Here is a 17,441-nt window from a genome sequence, read left to right as displayed (position 1 = left end):
CGCCCCATGATATTTACTGCAGGTTAGCACGGCACGAGAAGACTAACGAAGGCTTTGTATGTATTTGTCCCCTCTATGTTGTTCCAGCCTGAGAACATCAGTTCTCCCATGTCCATATTCACGAGAAGACTACGGACGGACGGGACAGGACGGGGACGTATATCACTTGTATTTACGGGGTAGCTAAAATCGGTGACGTTTTTCGCATCTTCTCCTCGAGGAGTGAACGTCGCTTATGTGAATACATGGAACATTGTGTTTTGCTCTTCTCCCCTTTAATTCGTCCACAGTTACTATTCTGCTCTGTCTAGTGCAGCCAAGCTTGTGTGATTTGGTGAAAAAGCTGTTTTCATTGTCAAATAATAATAATAATAATAATTTTATGTTCATGATGACGAATAGCAGCAAGAAGGCAGGGACAGGGTAGAAGACAGAACAACTGCAGCCACACATTTTTATTATGTGCCCAAAACAGGCTCGAGGGCCTCGGTATTGGCGCACACTCACAAAGTTCTACATAATGCCGAAAACGACAGGTACCCAAGCAATGAAGAATATATTCACAGGTTACGCAATACACACGTAGGCCACAGAATATATGTACAATAGCGTTGGTGGATAGACTGCTTATATCTAAAATAACAGGCACGTCTTACATAACATATTTTACATTACGCATACGTGAAATGACAGGACTAAAGGACGGCAGAAAGCTGAGTAAAAGATCGAAGGAATTATATCCAATACTGATCAGAAGAACTGCAGGATGTCAGGAAAAGACAAATGGGCACAAGCAAAATGAGTGAACTTCACAAATGGAAAACTTTAGATACAACCTCTTTCGAGTAGAACGGGAACTGTTACGGGAAAAAAAATCACATGACAGCGAGTTTACGAGGGTCTTGCCTCGCGAGATAGTGTCCCCATTAAATACATCAAGTTAAAAATGTAGGATGCTTCCGTAGGGACTCACCTGGAAGACCGAAAGGCAGAGATCATAGCAACTGTGGACGGTCAATTCAAGACTGAAGGCACTTGTATAAGAAAGTGGCATCGGTAATGTCGCGCTGAGTTGAAAGGGGAATGAGACCAACGTGTCTGAGTAGATATTCATAATTGTTCGTCTGGAATCCCCGGGTGTAACCGAAATATAGGTAGTGTGAAATGTGGAGCGCTTTCTTATTTGGTCAGCTTCTATGCGCTGAGGGTTACTTAGACAGTTCCATATTAAGGATGCGTATGCAATGCGAGGGTCAACATAGACCTGATATGGTCATACAACAACATCAGGATTTGGGAATATCTTTGTATGTCCCAGAGTCCTAGAGTGCGCAATGCGGAGCATTTCGAATCGAACGTCACACCGAGGTCACGGACCAAGTTAGCGCGGGTGATGACATTTGTGCTGGAACAGTGTTTATAACAGGTTATGTTGGCTTTACGAGAGAAATACACCTGTGTTGATTAGAAGTTTGCTCGTGCGACACCACTGGATAACACGGTCGATGTCCCTTTGTTGCAAGGCGCAGTCCAATGGGGATGAGACTACTTTCAACAATTTCCCATCCTCGGCATACCGTAGCAAGTTAAAATGTTGGATACACATAACGAGATCGTTGACAAAAACGTTGAAGAGTGGCCCGAGTCCTGGGGAACTCCTGATGTTGGGAGATATGGTTGCGAACAAATACCGTTAACTATTACAGAAGAGAAACGGTATATATACACAAGTATGGAAACAGCTCTGTAAGAAAGGGGATTCAGTAGAAGCGGGTGAGCTACTGGTCGGCGTAAGGTATACTATTATTGGACTAGTGAATTCTGAGGATATCTGGACACGCGGTGGAGCTCTGGCACAGAGGCGTAGTAGCTGACTTAGCTTCTGTGCTGACGCACTCTGTGATCGTATGCCACTTTGCAGGGAGGCCAAGCTTAATGATTCCGCAGGCTAATCTGACTACAACCTCAACTTTACGTAAGTCAACCATTACGTCGCTGTGCTGCCGGAGCGACACCGCGAGTTGAGTTGTCCTCAGCATTCACTAACCCAAGAATAGTAGTACACCTTGCGCCTTCCACAAGCACAACAGACCCCGGTATCATAGTTGTTGTGCTTGCTCCTCCTCTATCTCGACACCAAACAGATTCGTGGCAGCTCTCACCCCTCACGTGTCACACTAGCCAGGTTTACATGAGCTCGACCGGAGTTCCATTTGCTCGTGTAAACGCTGTTCGGTCGAGTTGACTCCGCGCCGGGTCGAGTCGCGTCAACGCGACAACAGGGGCGCGTTCACTCGCTCTACGCGACCAGCGAAGTGGATGTAAACGACGACTGGTCCAGCTTGGAACGAATGATCTGCGGGATCGAGTACATCGTGTCGCTGCGTCCGAGGCAGCAATCGCTCAAAGTAGGCCCCCGCAGACGTGTACAGAAACAGAAGCGACCCAGCAAACACACATGATTCCCAGATCATCCCGTTTTCATCTCACGGCCTCATCGGGATGAGTTGATCCATGCGCCGTCCCCCAGATCTCCGGGAGCGAGCAATAGGAAATCGTCCCATATTCATCCCTGTGAGAGCTGCCTGCGAGAATGCAGACGCCTCGAACCCTTCGCGCCTCCAACTGCGCTTGCGCGGTACGCAACTGCGGCTGCATTTTGTAACGTTACTACGTGATCCTTAATATGGTCGTTACCGAACACGATGTAAAATTTATCAATTTCACTCTTCATATTTACGCATGGCACATCCAGTATTTTGTGGTTTTAATAAGATACGCGACTTGCGCGGCTTCTAGGCGGCCAGTGGGAGCGATATTCAAACGTTCAAACCGTTAGCAAGCTCGTCCGGGTTGCAGGATGGAGGTGTTGTGGTGTGATGTTACAGTTGTGAGCGAGTTGTGCGTTGTTGTGTGAGTTGTGTGAGCGAGTTGAAATGTGTTCATTTGTTTGACTGCTTGTGAGTGTAGCTGGGAGAAAAGACACCACTCTGGAACCAGACTGTACGCTGAGGTGCCAAAAAAAATGTGGATGCCATCACGCACATCTCGACGAAATGTCAGTGTCCCCGTGAGTGAGAGCCAGCAAGCAATACGTTCCGTAAGGTACAGCGGCGAAACTAACAATGTGAGGGCATCGAGGGTAGCCGGTACCCTCAGTCAGGGCACGACAATACGAGTAACAGCGGTCCAATGCTCTTGGAACACGGCGCGTTTCTATCCCGCAATTCTCAAACAAGTGGTTCGGATGTCATGGACATTTATGAAGACGCTTCCGATGAAGGTATAGAAGGAGAAGTACATGTGTTACACCAGCGAGGGTCACATATGGCTCATTTGAGCAACGCTTGTACGGAACAGGCGTTACCGATGGCAAAGTGTCGATGACTAAAGTGCATGGACGCTTGTACAGATGTTCAGTCAGAGGTGCAATTCTGAAGGACACTCTCCACTAACATACATGGACTTGAGCGACGTTCAAGGTAAATTAATCTATATTACCACAATTTAGGAAGCGTAGAGTCAGTACATTTTTCTTTGTAGAAAATTCTGTCACGCCAACTTCTGCAGCATGACTGTTCTCCCGAACTGAAAGACCTCCCTTGTATGTCAAGTGAGTCATTGTTACAGAACATGATCACTCTTTGTTGAAAATAGGAGAAATGCTGTCACGCTGTCTCTGCTGCAGCGTCAAAAATCGCAGACCAATCCAAGATGTGCCGCCTCCACCTACTTGGCAACCTTATTCTCACCGTATGATTCATTCCAGTGTTTCATGGCCTTGCATTGAACGTGTTGTACTTTAACGCTGGTAAAATTAAGACATTCATCATGCAGTGAATGAAGCTGGGCATCCGGACCCTGAATTTCCCATCGGGGTACGCAGAATTATGTATTTCCAGCCATACAAAACGCTTTTGAACATGCTTTCAGCATGGTTGGCAAACCAATCCAACCTAAATTTCAGAGCCGCTGGATGAACTTGACACTTTATGCGCTTCATATCGCTTACGACATTGTCACACAGAGTCCCACACAGCCCGCCAAGTATACAACGATGCAATGGCAGACGAGGGAAATGAATGAGCGTCTACTTCAGCCAGTGGGGCAGTCAGCCCAGCTGTCTCAGTCCCAGCGAATAAGGCAACCAGACGCACAAACTTCACAGTATGGTATGCCAATAGGGATTCTCCCAAACGATATTGTGATGCGTTGACTGTTGTATGGTGAACTAACTGCAAAGCAAACTGTTTCAGCTGTGCGTATCCCAAGCAGAAATCAACCAGATGAGTGGCCCCTCCCCCGTACTGCTGCAGTGTATATCCTGCACATGGTAGGAACATTTTCCTGTATGTTAGAAGTGCATTGCAGATCATAATTCCGTAGTCAGCATCATAAAAAAGAAAAAAAATGATCGCGTACTATACCAAGCATACGATTCCCTCTGTCATTAATTTATTTCCTTTTCTTTCTCCCAGATATTGTGCGTGAATAGCTGGTGCTCTTAACGAGTGCCTACATCTCCATTTTTCTTCTTTTTCATTCCATTCATGTTGCACATATTTCCAAATCTGTAAACACATTTTTAATACTCTGTACTCATGAGACAATCATGTGCTTTGACGTAAAAAATGTCATCTCCTCTTTAGATGCCAACATCTTGCAGCGGAGCAGATGCTTTGCACATCGGTCACAGGTGATCAGAATATTTTATTTAACATAATTATCTAAGTACACATGTCACAGGTATGTAGCTTTCAACGTTTCCCTTGATTTTGTGGCAGATTGCAACTTTTGTACAACGTGTGCAACGTTGTTTCTTCTTCTAGGTCTTAGGGTGTTAATAGGTGCTTCTCGAGGGCTGTCTCAGGAGATCTCCCCACACCGGAAGTAAATACCTCCACTTTGCCTCTTTGCTTCCAGCGAAAGGGCGCAAAGCAATTAACGTAATTTACTTTAACCTTTACAGCTCAAGTGCTCAGAATGGTGGATACCATGAAGCTTATTCAGGAGCACCACACCGTGCGGCTTGACCTCATATTGGCCAAGTTAACAACGGCACCAACGGAAGGGCCTGCAGAAAATGACATCTTCAGGGAGCCATTCTAATATCGTCAAGAACTTCTGCGATTCGATGTCTCTCTTTATCATCACAAAGGCTATAATTGGTACGTTCTGCACAATCCACGCGCATTGTCTACATGTATTTTGGATAAGGTTGTGCGTAAAGTTCTGTTTTCGTCAGTTGAGTATCTCATGGCTTTTCTTAATGATGCGCGAGCACGTTCTTCTGAGATGTGGGGGCACTGACGAAAGAGACATCACTAGACTGCTTTGTGTGAACTTATGTCAGATGATGTAGCACAGAACTTCAGCTACAAAGGTCGTAAAGGGAAAAAAAAGAACTTAAGCGCCCTCAATCTGGGGCAAGATTGTCATTCGTATGTACTTTACTCTGTATACTAAAGTGCTCATAACACTCAAATCATCCATTTGCAGCCTTCAAACTGTCTTGTCAAGTTCTCATGCATGCTCAAACGACTAGAATGTAGCCCGCTCGAAGCTTCTGCTTGCCAAAAGTGCAGAGGGGAGTTATACTGTGATATTTTCTGGAGCATCGTTTACCTAATTGAAGTACTGTATACAATATTTCCTTGTGATCTGACTTAAAACGTTGTTCCTTAAAACTCTATTATGCGAGGTAAAAATCGAAGACTTTTGTCATGTACAGTATGTGTCAGCCACATATGATGGAACGAGGAATGTAACAAGAAAAGGCTATAAGTGTTGTATATCAAGAACAGTTGTTGAATGTTTCGAAAAGTGGTATGTTTTGGTCACATGTATCTTTTCCTTAAGACAAATTAAATAGCTGTGAGTAATTGCCTAATAATGCCTTACGTAGACGACGTTCGTAGCAAAAAGATCGCGAAATTACCACAATACGAAATAACATCAGAAGTGACAATCTGTCACGAGCTTTGTGCCTTTCGATAAAATAGCGTCCACGCTTATGTGAAAAAATGTCACCTTTTCTGTGGATTTCCAAGTTGTAACGCGGTGCATTTTTCTTGAAAAAAGAAAAAAAGTGTACTTTGACTTAGGCACAGGGGTAGGTGTTTCTCAAACCAGTCTATACCTTCTGGTTGACACATAGACCCTATATAAGAAGTGAAAAACTTTGCTTTGTTACCCCTAAGTTATTTATTAGCAGCATTGGGGGAAAACGGGTAGGCAGATTAACAAGGCTCATCAGCTGCTGTTCGCGTAGAACGCTTCGCCTGTTTTAATACCGTGGTTCACATTAGCTGGGACACCCTGTATACAAACATTTCTCAGTTTACTGTTCAACCCACCCTTTTTCTATTTTCTCTTCTGAGAGAGACGAGAGAAGTTTGTGAATGTGTTTGTGAAGCGAGAATAGGTGGAACCTTGCACCTCCACTGAGTTTCAGAGGTTTTTCCAACAGTGGGGTGTTTATGTACTCTCGTTTGTAGTACGTGTTGTGTACAAGGCCATGTGCGCTTAGGAAATAAATATATTTTACTGAAATTCCAAAGCAGTAGTTTCAGTGCTCTTCGCCATTCTGAGCCACGGCAGTGGGCGGGTAGCGGGAGGAGGAGCTACCGCGAGCTCTGGGCCGCATGCATGCTTCACTGCAATACCTCAAAAGACGCACGCAGTATCATCCCAGCTTGATCGCTCGGGTGATCCCCGGGTAGCTTGCGGGGACGTTACTCGGGTGGCCAAGTTGTGCGTTTTTCGGAGTTTTTTCGGGGATTGGCATTCCTACCGGGAACGAACGCATCGCCCCAATGCATGGTTCGGGGTTCATCGCAGGTATGGATTTTGGTTTGCTGGGGAAGAGACGGATTTGCTGTGCTGGCACGGCTTGACTCGACTAGACGCGGAGCGTCGCTGCGATCGGCTCTCCCTGAAGAGAGTTCATGTAAACCGCGTCGGATGAGTTTGTGGAAGCCTGAGTAAACGAGTCCAGACTAGACTCCGACAGAAGGGGAAACAGTGTTTACTGCGCGGTGCCACTTCGGCACTGCTCGAAAGGAACAGACAGCTCGAGAGAGAAAAAGCAGTCCTCGAGGACCGTGACCATCGTTAGATGGCGGTGGCGCTACAGGCTCCCCCCTCTAGAAGCACGGAGAGCGAGCACGCAAAGAGAGTCTAAAGCCGAAGGCAGGTAGGCGGTCTCGAGTCCAAGCGCACCCGGCGAGACGAGGACGAAACCGGAGTCACGGGGGGGGGGGGACCGAAGAGACGGGGGCTGAAAACGCTGAGCAAGACGGGATGTCCATGTACGCGAGCTTCACGCGATCCGTTGAAACCACCTCGGAGCGCCCGTTGATGAGGAGGGTGAAGGATTTCGGACGGCGACTTTGTACGAGGTAGGGACCGTCGTATGGGTTCTGCAGGGGCTGCCGATGGCCGTCGTGGCGTACGAAGACATGTGTCGTGGTTGCCAGGTCGGGGTGCACAAAGACGCGACGATCGGATGAGGGTCGGTAAGACGGCGCCCGCAGGGTGGAGAATGAGGAGAGCCGGGTGGCAAAATCTCGGGTTGTTAATCTTGTCCTGAATAAAGAACAGGCGGGTTCGCGAAACACCAGCTGCTGCCGCCCTGAGTTGCTGGTTGGACCGTTTCCCGGCCAGCTGCACGGGGGCTTGCATTTCTGAGCTCTGCCGCCGAAGTTAAAGTGGTACCAGCAAAACGTGCTGTCCTCCGAATGCACGGGTGAGCAGAAACTGCGACGGCTGGAGTGACGGCGCCGTCGGGTATCTTGGCGACCGACGGGAGAGGGGGACCTGCTGCGGGTGGAAATGCCAGCCACCATTGCCGTGAGATTCGCCATGGCGGCGTTCATGTTCTGTAACGTTCCAGTCATGGCCGCCATTGCAGCAGGTGTGCCAGAGAGGTCGATGTCAAGACGCGCAGAAGGGGGCGTGTGGCCAAGAGAGGAGATGGTAGCCGATGCCGCCGGCGAGTGGTCAAGTATACGGTCAGCAAGCTTGGCAAGGTCGTCTAAGGAAGTGCTGCCTGCCGCAGCAAGGATGCGGCGTGCTTCCGCGGGCAGCCGTTGCAAAAACAGTTATTGGAGAAGCGATGAATCTAGAGTGGCATTGCCAACTAGAGCTCGCATCCGTCGAAGAAGCTGGGTTGGCTTCTGGTCGCCGAGCTCTTCGTTGGTGATAAGCTGCTGCAGGTGACGTTGGGAAGACATTTTTGTTCGGGCGATTAATTCTGTCTTGAGGGTGCCGTAGGGCTTGTCGAGGGGTGGTTGGAGAATAATATCGCGGATCTCCTCCGCGGTATCAGCAGGCAATGCCGCAAGGACATACCCGTACCTGGTAATCTGCGACGAAATGTGTCGGGCGGAAAATTGAGCATCGGCCTGGGCGAACCATAGCTGCGGGTCGTGAGCCCAATAAGGTGGTAGACGCAGGGACAGAGTTCCTTCTACGGAAGGTAGGGGAGTGGTGGTCAAGGGGCCTGACGTGGGCGGGGCCAGGTCCGGTTGGTGCTGAATCGGAGTGTTCATACCAAGTTCAGTAGCAGTAGTAGTCAGGCCGGAGCGAAGTGTTGGCATTCGAAGCAGCGAGAAAAAGCAGGGCGTTCGCCGTTCGGGTCACCAGAGATGTGGAAGCCTGAGTAAACGAGTCCACACTAGACTCCGACAGAAGGGGAAACAGTGTTTACTGCGCGGTGCCACTTCGGCACTGCCCGAAAGAAACAGACAGCTCGAGAGATAAAAAGCAGTCCCCGAGGACCGTGACCATCGTTAGATGGCGGTGGCGCTACAAGTTCAACCCGACTCAACTGTCAACTGGACCTGCTCTGCCGAGTTAATGTAAACACGGCTGCTGATACAGGTCTGGTGAACAAAGCAGCGAGGGGGTCTGTCCATGTTGTCAGAAGGTAAATTATTCCTAATAATAGTCAAGTTCCTAGCACCACGCAAATTGGCTGTTTCCGAATTATCTGGATTTACGTTTGAGGTAGCTTGCTGCTTCGAATGGCGGGAAAAACTGTTCCATCTCTCCTGTGCAGTTGACTGTGCTGCTTATTCTGCGTGATTCAATCAAGGGATGTCATGAGATGGCGTCAGAATGTCCCAGTAATTTCGGAGATTACTTATAGGTCTTATCTCTTCTAGTGTTATGGAATACAGCAAGACTTGTGTTCCGGAAATACTCGAAAGACAAAGATGCGATGAGACGTTTGTTCTTGAGCGGTTCTTCAAGGACATCAACGCTGACTGTGGAACATCGAAGCCAGTCTGTGAGTATCAAATAACAAAAAGAATGCAGTGGGCTTGACACATGTTGCACGGCATGTTTCAACACTCGTGTTTCTAACTCCAGCGATGAAGTTGCCACATCCTACAACCGCAGTTGCGTCTGCTGGCTTCCTTTATCGTTCCAATATTAATCGAAATATTTTAAATCAACATTTATGTCTTTTATTGTGCAATAGAGCTGAATTCTGCTTCTATTCTGCGAAAGAGCTAAATGTGGCCACGAGGTTGATAAGGCTTATCAGCCTCGCGGCCACATTTAGCTCTTCCGTCCCGAAGAAGGCGGACCTTCCGCCGTAACGTAGACATCCTCCCTAACTTTTATAATTTTTAAGTTTGAATGAACCCCTTTTTTGTTACTTCCCCTACTTTCGTCTTCTGTCTCCCATTTATTTCAACTATATATATATATATATATATATTAATACGATGTGGACGACAGATTACAGGAAAGTTAACAAAAACTAATTTATTTAATGGGTAATTTAAAACATAGATTATAAAAGAACGGTCGAAGTTTCGACAGTGCCACTATCTTCGTCAGGACGAAAGAACTACAAGAGTTGCATATGCTTAAATAGATTCGGTAAGTCACTTCACAGTCGGTGCAAATGTGCCACGTGGTAGTTGTCCGTGAGTTATGTTCTGGAACATTCCGCAAGTCAAGTCCGTTTGGTGATGTCATTCGTCTTACTGAGCCAGATCAGGGTGAACTGTACTGAGGGCGTAGCTGAAAAGAAAAAATATGAAAAAAAAAGGAAAGTATATCCCATCTAGGCGGCCAGATTCATTACTGTTGAAAGTACACCGGGATCTTCGTTAATGATTAATTGGAATTTGTAAATGAGGTAAGAGTGGTGTTGTTCCCTGCCTTTACGGAGTTTGATTGAAGAATAAAAAGGAATTCGAATTCGAATTAGAAAGAATAAAAAAAAAGAATTTACAAATTCCAATCAGTCATTAACGAAGATCCCGGTGTACTTTCAACAGTAAGGAATCTGGTCGTACAGAAAAGAAATTCGAGACCGCTACCTGTACCAAATAAAAGTAACGCAAATACTTTTGTTATGCTGTTATCCCGCTACTTACCTCGGCGTTCATGCGTGTCTGTCAACGGTCCGTTACTTATATTCCTCAATAACACGGCGTGCGACATGAAATACTCAAGTTGCACCCAACATGCTGTTTACGAGACAGCACTTGTTCAACAACCCGATGGTTTTATTCTCTACAATAAGGCTGTGGAGCGGCACAGATATAAGCATGGTTTTGGCACCAGGGTTATGCGGTCAGGCGTACGTCCTGTGGGAAAACGCGTGCATCTACTGCACGACTAATTACCTAAAATACGTCAGTTCACTTATTGACTGCTTTCGGAGAAGTAAAAGATAGCAGATTTTCAGCCAGCCGTTATTTAAGTCCTAGCTCCTTTTCTGCGATCCGAAGACAAGCACGTACGAGAGATAATCCGAATCGGCATGACCTTCGGTGTCGGCAGCTTATATGGACCATAAATAGGGCCGATCTATCTGAACAGCAGATCAGCCCTCAACCCAATCAGCTTCATCGCCCGCAACCACGTGGCCCTTTGACGTGGAATGGGCGTCGCTCTTTTTGCACACAAGAGTTTTGGGGATTCAATTACTCCTCATATGCATAGCAAACTTTAGCGATTTGTGTTTCAAAGTAAGTGTTCGTTTGAGGATACGTAGTACATCACACTTTTTACCCTTAAAAATATAATAAGTTGAATTTCAGGTAATCAGCCATCCTGTAATTTCTGAGAGGATGTCCACGGGCTCGTATACCATGCTGTTGGAGCCTGCTGTAACTTCGTGGGGCAATATGCTATCTCACCAATGATTGAAAATTATGTTTAAGAAAGACTATCATGCAGACAAACGACAAGCCGTACAAACCTCGTGAAATATGTTTGCAATCGGATCGAGATACCATACAGATACTTTAGATGCAATGAACATCCATATGCTGCAGGAAGCACACTTGCAAAGACGTGAACACTAAACCGACTGTGTCTCAGTTCACAATTCACAAGCTGGCTATTAAGTCGTATAGGTTCTTCATAAGCGCGTAGGGGAAACGTTGGGGGGGGGGGGTTCTGGACCTGTCCTGAATCTCATTTAATCTGGGATGTCCTGTCATCAAGGAGTTCTCGAATTCTGCAAAATAACACATGTTAAAAAAGCTGCACGACGCAAGTGTAATGGGGCACTTACTCTGAGCTCTTCCTAATAAAACGGCGTCGCACAGGAACGATGTTACGGAAGACGCATCAAGCCCTAAACACTGGCAACGACCACAAATGTACACGAATGCACTTGTTCGCCATAACCTGTCTGTATTCTAGAAAGGTCATCGCGAAAAGTGAACTCTGCAAGAGAACAGTAATATTTCAAACTGTAGGAACTTAAAACGTAAGTCGTATGAAAAATTGACTACCACGTAATCACTGTTGGATGCATCTTCTACTGGGTTTCGTGAAAGCAGGGAGATCGTCTTTCTGAAATTATTTGTACAAGTTAGTTGGGGCAACGTTACACGCATAATTATTTCCGTTTTCAGGCGACGTTGCATCAAAGTGCCCTAACAAAACGTTATCACCTGCACAGACTGCCTGCGAAGAAAGCTTTATCAAGGAACGCGGCCTTGTCCTTCCCCCCGAATATGTGAATAAAGAGGCGAACAAATGGTACTGCTGGTAAGGACTTTTTCACGTACAACTGGCGGTTCCACAGTCTTCTTGAGATACTTATCCAGACGAAGGCTGTTTTCACCCCACACCCTGTTAGAAGTCTGCCACAGATACCGCCCACCTCGTGTTTCACTGGATGAGTGACTTAGAAACGCTTGAGGAGACGGGAATCATGACTGATTTGTCCGGCCCTGCACTTGAGGCAGACAATTCAGGTGAAAGCCAAGCTGATGTGCTACAAAGGTGACATCGCTTGACGGAGATCCGGAGAGTGAAAGTTCCAACCCTGCCACCACGCGCATTGGCTTTTTGCTTAATTGTCGTTTGACGTAGCTTGTCGCAGTAGTATTCAGTCACGTCGAGGCTACGGCTGGTCCACTCAGCAACCTGGACCCCTAGGCCCTGCCCCTGAGCCCTGCGCGTATTTTTTTCCGCGCGGCGCGTGTGCGGAGGGTTGTCCGCGCGCTTATAACATGCAGAGACATGCAAAGAAGGGTCATACACAAAAAGTACAATTGAAAATATATTTATTAATGCCAATTATAATGCCAATCAACTTGAGATATATTTATTAAAGCCAATAGTGCTGGGAATTGTGCCAATTGTGATGCCGATCAGGTGAAGGAGAAAAACCCAGCCGAAAAAACTTCACGACCTGTAACAGAAGAAACAAAAACACGAGACAGTACATGTGAATAATATAGAGAATTTATTAATTATATCCAGTCCTTAGATTCCGAAATTAAAATGTAGTAGCACGTTTAATCAAAGATGTTCTTAATACGATTACAATCGAAATTACAAGTTTTATTATAAAAAGTCTGAGATGGGAGAACCTGATAGATGTAAGTAATTTTGAGCATAATATGGAAGCTAAGTTTAATATTCTAATATGACCCAAAATTAATTGATCAATTTCTGTTGAAGTGAATAGCGCAGACATAAGGCAATAATTCGAATCAACACATAGCATTAATATAGAACCAGTCATCCAACATGTAGGGAAATAATAGCTACACCATATCAAAACGAAAAACGATCACCACATTTAATGAAAGAAGATATTCTTAATCAATATGATTATAAACAAAATTATAAGTCTAATATTCCTATACGTGAGAACCATCAGTGCAATAGCGGGAAGTTCTGATAGTTGTATGTAATTAACTGTGAACAGCAGAGACCCAAGAAGACTATGGGACATGAACACAAGAGGAAATAAAATCTATGCCACTACAAAGAAGTTATTCTTAATCAAAACAGCAGAGGAGAATAATTTATCATTTTAGTTATCATAAAATCATCTTCGTGACATAATCTAATCGAACACTATACAATTTTCATTCTAAGATACACTACAAACCTTACTTTGTTTCAAGAATCCAACACAGAAAATAGATATGTTAAAAATGGACTTCACCACATAGCACGCTCCTCGCCAACAACCAGATCTGGTGATATCTGCCTTGATTGTTGAAGACGGGTGCCGATAGATGTGTGTAATTAATTGTGTACAGCACAGACCCTGGAAGATCATGGGACAAGAACACAAGAGGAAATAAAATCTATACCACTACAAAGAAGTTATTCTTAATCAAAACAGCAGAGGAGAATAATTTATCATTTTAACTAGCATAAAATCATCCTTGTGACACTATACAATTTCATTCTAAGAGACACTACAAACATTACATTGTTTTATGAATCCAACACAGAAAATATGTTAAAAATGAACTTCACCACATAACACGCTCCTAGCCAACAACCAGCTCTGATGATATCTGCCCTGGTTTGTTGAAAATGGGTGCCGTTAGATGTATGGAAAACCACGGAACACGAACGACAAGAACACAAGAAGAAATAAAATATATACCACTCCAAAGAAGATATTCCTAATCAATATGATCACAATCACATTACAAGTTGTATTATAAATATTCCTACATGTGAGAACCATCATTGCAATAGTGTGAACATCTGTCATAACATTTCCAGCGCAATTCGAACATTACATAAAATTTAATTTCTTATTAAGTGAACAGCATAGACGTAAGCAAATAACGAGAAACAACACAATCAAGAGCTACAATTAATAGAAAGCCAAACCTGCACACCATCCAACACATAGAGAAATTATTCAATCGAGTGAACAATTGAAACAAATATGACACAATTAATACATCATACATACATAATGTCCAACTCATAGAATATCAGTCGAACCTGAAACAAAACAATATTTAATTCAGACAAATCATTTCTAAGCAAGCAGCGTGAATACACCGTAGAATCTGTACAGAAACTTGTCATTTTCAATGAATAAACATGATCAAGTAGTGGATTCAAGCGATACAGTGTGATGAAACCCGACGACCCCCGACACCAACATTAAGATAGGGAGGGACGGGCTCTAGTATGGCCTTGTACATTGAATCATTGAAATCGCACATTTTTTCTTACCCATCACACCTTTTTGTAAATCAGTTTCCATAATTCTCATAGCATGTAGATATTAATAACATTCTAAAAAAAATTAATCAATAAAATGAGCATAGATATGCTTTTAGTTAAGTGTAGACGCGCAGTTGAAAACAGGAGAGACAATTGTTCTACATTGAAAAGATAGACAGATTTTGTAATCGCTACCATAAGTCATGGCAAGATGTGATAAAACACTGCTTCGAAAAGGAAGAGCCGCGAAACGATTTCATTATCACTGCATTTCAATACGTCGTAGACATGGTCGTATTCGGAGGTATGGTACACACTACAGAACTGAAGATGCAAGAATTTATATGCCGAATCTACAATAGATTGATGGCCACAGGGATTGATGGCGCAGTTTCTGAGATTTGCTAACGAAGAATTGAAATACACTAGACCGGATAAAATTGTAATCATTGCAATGGGCATTGCGTTCATAAAGAAAGCAGTCAGATCAAATTATCATATACAATCGGTCTGTCACGCACGGTTCATTACGGATTTGTTGCAATTACACATATCTGAGATGGAAAGTACATAAAATTTATCACGTGATATGTACCACGGCAACGCAATTATTTTATTCTACCAGTCACAGTCAGTGATGTCGAATGAAGAGAAGTTCAATATTGCCGTGCAAGGTCTGATGTATCATCACTTATTGAAACTCAACAAACATACCAAGCATTCTTTGTCATCATTGTAATGTATTCTACACATCGCAACGAAAACATCTTATGATTAGATTGAAGATTGCTAAGACGAATATTCCACACTATGTGTAAGAATTCTCATAGGGAATGAGACCTGACCATGAAATGGGTTTTACCCGACTACACTCTGTACAAGTACAACATTGCAGTACAACAGTGCAGTATTGCTGTACAACATTCGAAGGATAGAATTGCAGGAGAAGGATCGGTCATTGAAATTTAGAGGCATGATACACCAGTCTATGATTACAAAAAAGGATCACTAATCTCTTGTGAAAACTTATCATATTTCATGAATTAAATTCCACAGTGCATGTATATTTCTCAATCAGTTGCACTAGCCCAGACGTAGTAAAAGAAGAAGAAAAGGCGTCTTTGACAAGCAACCCGATTGGAGTGCGGAATAAATATTTTCGTCAACACAGTTGTCCGTTTGTATGACTGGATAGGAAAAATGAGCCGTCCAAGATACGGAAAATAAGGCAAGATAACTGATTGCGGCGAGATAAGTCAAAGCCTTCGCGACACAGTGTCATGGACTTTTACAATCTCATTCGGGTTCAGTGCCTGCGAGATAATACGGAGCCTTCGCGAAAAGCGAATCTATTATCAAATGCCGCGATGCAAATGGAGAATTTTTATAAGCACGATGTGCAGGCGAAGTATACATTTCTAATCACGTAATCCTCCTAACACACGGCACGCAAACGTATATGAAATAATTTCAAAGTGGCAATCAGATTTTGTGAGAAACGGATCACACTACCGCCATCACAAATGATTACCCAGTACGCAATGAAGATGAGCGTTATGCATAAACACACTGAAGATATGCTATATTAATTATAATAAGCAGTTCTGCGCAGGTAACACATAAACGTAGATCCAATTCACAAAATATACTCGAGATTTCCCGCAGCCGTACAGAAAAACTGCATCAAAATGAAAAAAAATGTGATAAGATTTTATGTACTTTCCATCTCAGATATGTGTAATTTCAACAAGTCCGTAATGAACCGTGCGATATAGACAGATTGTATATGATAATTTGATCTGACTGCTTTCTTGATGAACGCAATGCCCATTGCAATGATTACAATTACATCTGGTCTAGTGTATTTCAATTCTTCGTTAGCAAATCCCAAAAACTCCGCCATCTATCCCAGCCGTCCTTCCGACGTTGAGGTGCAGATATTTTTATAAGTATTGTAGATTGGGCATATAAATTCTTGCATCTTCAGTTCTGTAGTTTGTACCCTATCTCCGAATACGACCATGTCTACGACGTATTGAAATGCAGTGATAATGAAATCCTTTCGCGGCTCTTTCTTTTCGAAGCAGTGTTTTATCACATCTTCCCATGACTTATGGTAGCGATTACAAAATCTATCTATCTTCAATGTAGAACAATTGTCTCTCCTGTTTTCAAGTGCGCGTCCACACGCACGCGTGTGCGCATATCTATGCTCATTTTATTGATTATTTTTTTTAGAATGTTATTAATATCTACATGCCATGAAAATTACGGAAACTGATTTACAAAAAGGTGTGATGAGTAAGAAAAAATGTGCGATTTTAATGATTCAATGTACAAGGCCATACTAGAGCCCGTCCCTCCCTAACTTGATGTTGGTGTTGGGGGTCGTCGGGTTTCATCACACTTTATCGCTTGAATCCACTAGTTGATCATGTTTATTCATTGAAAATGACAAGTTTCTGTACAGATTCTACGGTGTATTCACGCTGCTTGCTTAGAAATGATTTGTCTGAATTAATTATTGTTTTGTTTCAGGTTCGACTGATATTCTATGAGCTGGACATTATGTATGCATGATGTATTAATTGTGTCATATTTGTCTCAATTGTTCACTCGATTGAGATAAGTAAAAATCATCTCTGAGTTGGGAATGCCTCATATTTCTGAGTTGTGTTTCACATTTGATTTTTTGTGTGGTTCATCTATATAGAACTTTCTGCTGCAAGATATTACAAAACTTGATGTAATTAAGTTTGTTTCTCGTTTTTTGATTGAGTATTGTTGCTACAATTTAATAATTTGGACTTTCTCTAGATGTTCAATAACAACATCGGATCTGTACAAACTTGTCGACTTGTCAACCACTTTGACGAAAGATTCCCGTTTCAAGGAAAGGATACGAAAATTTAGTGATCTCCTCGAATAATATCGACATCTATTTGCGCGGCACAATAAAATATATCCCC

At 43.7% G+C, this 17,441-nt stretch overlaps 2 protein-coding genes across 5 annotated transcripts in view; both read left to right on the top strand.

Moving 5' to 3' along the window:
* LOC135374067 (uncharacterized) overlaps positions 1-17,441 on the top strand; it is a 249,900-nt gene that overhangs the window by 205,368 nt on the left and 27,091 nt on the right. Inside the window, exons 25-26 of the mRNA XM_064607070.1 lie at positions 9,168-9,292; positions 11,892-12,027. Coding sequence (XP_064463140.1) covers positions 9,168-9,292; positions 11,892-12,027 — 261 coding nt within the window. The remainder of the gene's footprint in view (positions 1-9,167; positions 9,293-11,891; positions 12,028-17,441) is intronic.
* On the top strand, positions 3,312-6,622 carry LOC135374026 (uncharacterized). 4 transcript variants are annotated; one of them, XM_064607049.1, is made up of 9 exons: positions 3,312-3,482; positions 3,544-3,604; positions 3,658-3,753; positions 3,838-3,878; positions 3,968-4,172; positions 4,257-4,333; positions 4,650-4,696; positions 4,830-4,890; positions 4,970-6,622. In XM_064607049.1, the coding sequence occupies exons 3-8, from the start codon at positions 3,663-3,665 to the stop codon at positions 4,834-4,836; spliced, it is 468 nt and encodes a 155-aa protein (XP_064463119.1). In that variant the 5' UTR covers positions 3,312-3,482; positions 3,544-3,604; positions 3,658-3,662; the 3' UTR covers positions 4,837-4,890; positions 4,970-6,622. The 4 variants fall into 4 exon arrangements, 3 of the variants coding, with proteins under 3 accessions (XP_064463119.1, XP_064463114.1, XP_064463116.1); XM_064607044.1 differs by lacking the exon at positions 3,544-3,604; XM_064607046.1 differs by having other exon boundaries at positions 3,544-3,753.

This window comes from Ornithodoros turicata, chromosome 1, assembly GCF_037126465.1.
Source record: "Ornithodoros turicata isolate Travis chromosome 1, ASM3712646v1, whole genome shotgun sequence".
In the NCBI taxonomy this organism is placed as follows: domain Eukaryota; kingdom Metazoa; phylum Arthropoda; class Arachnida; order Ixodida; family Argasidae; genus Ornithodoros; species Ornithodoros turicata.
This window is presented reverse-complemented; position numbering and strand designations above follow the sequence as displayed.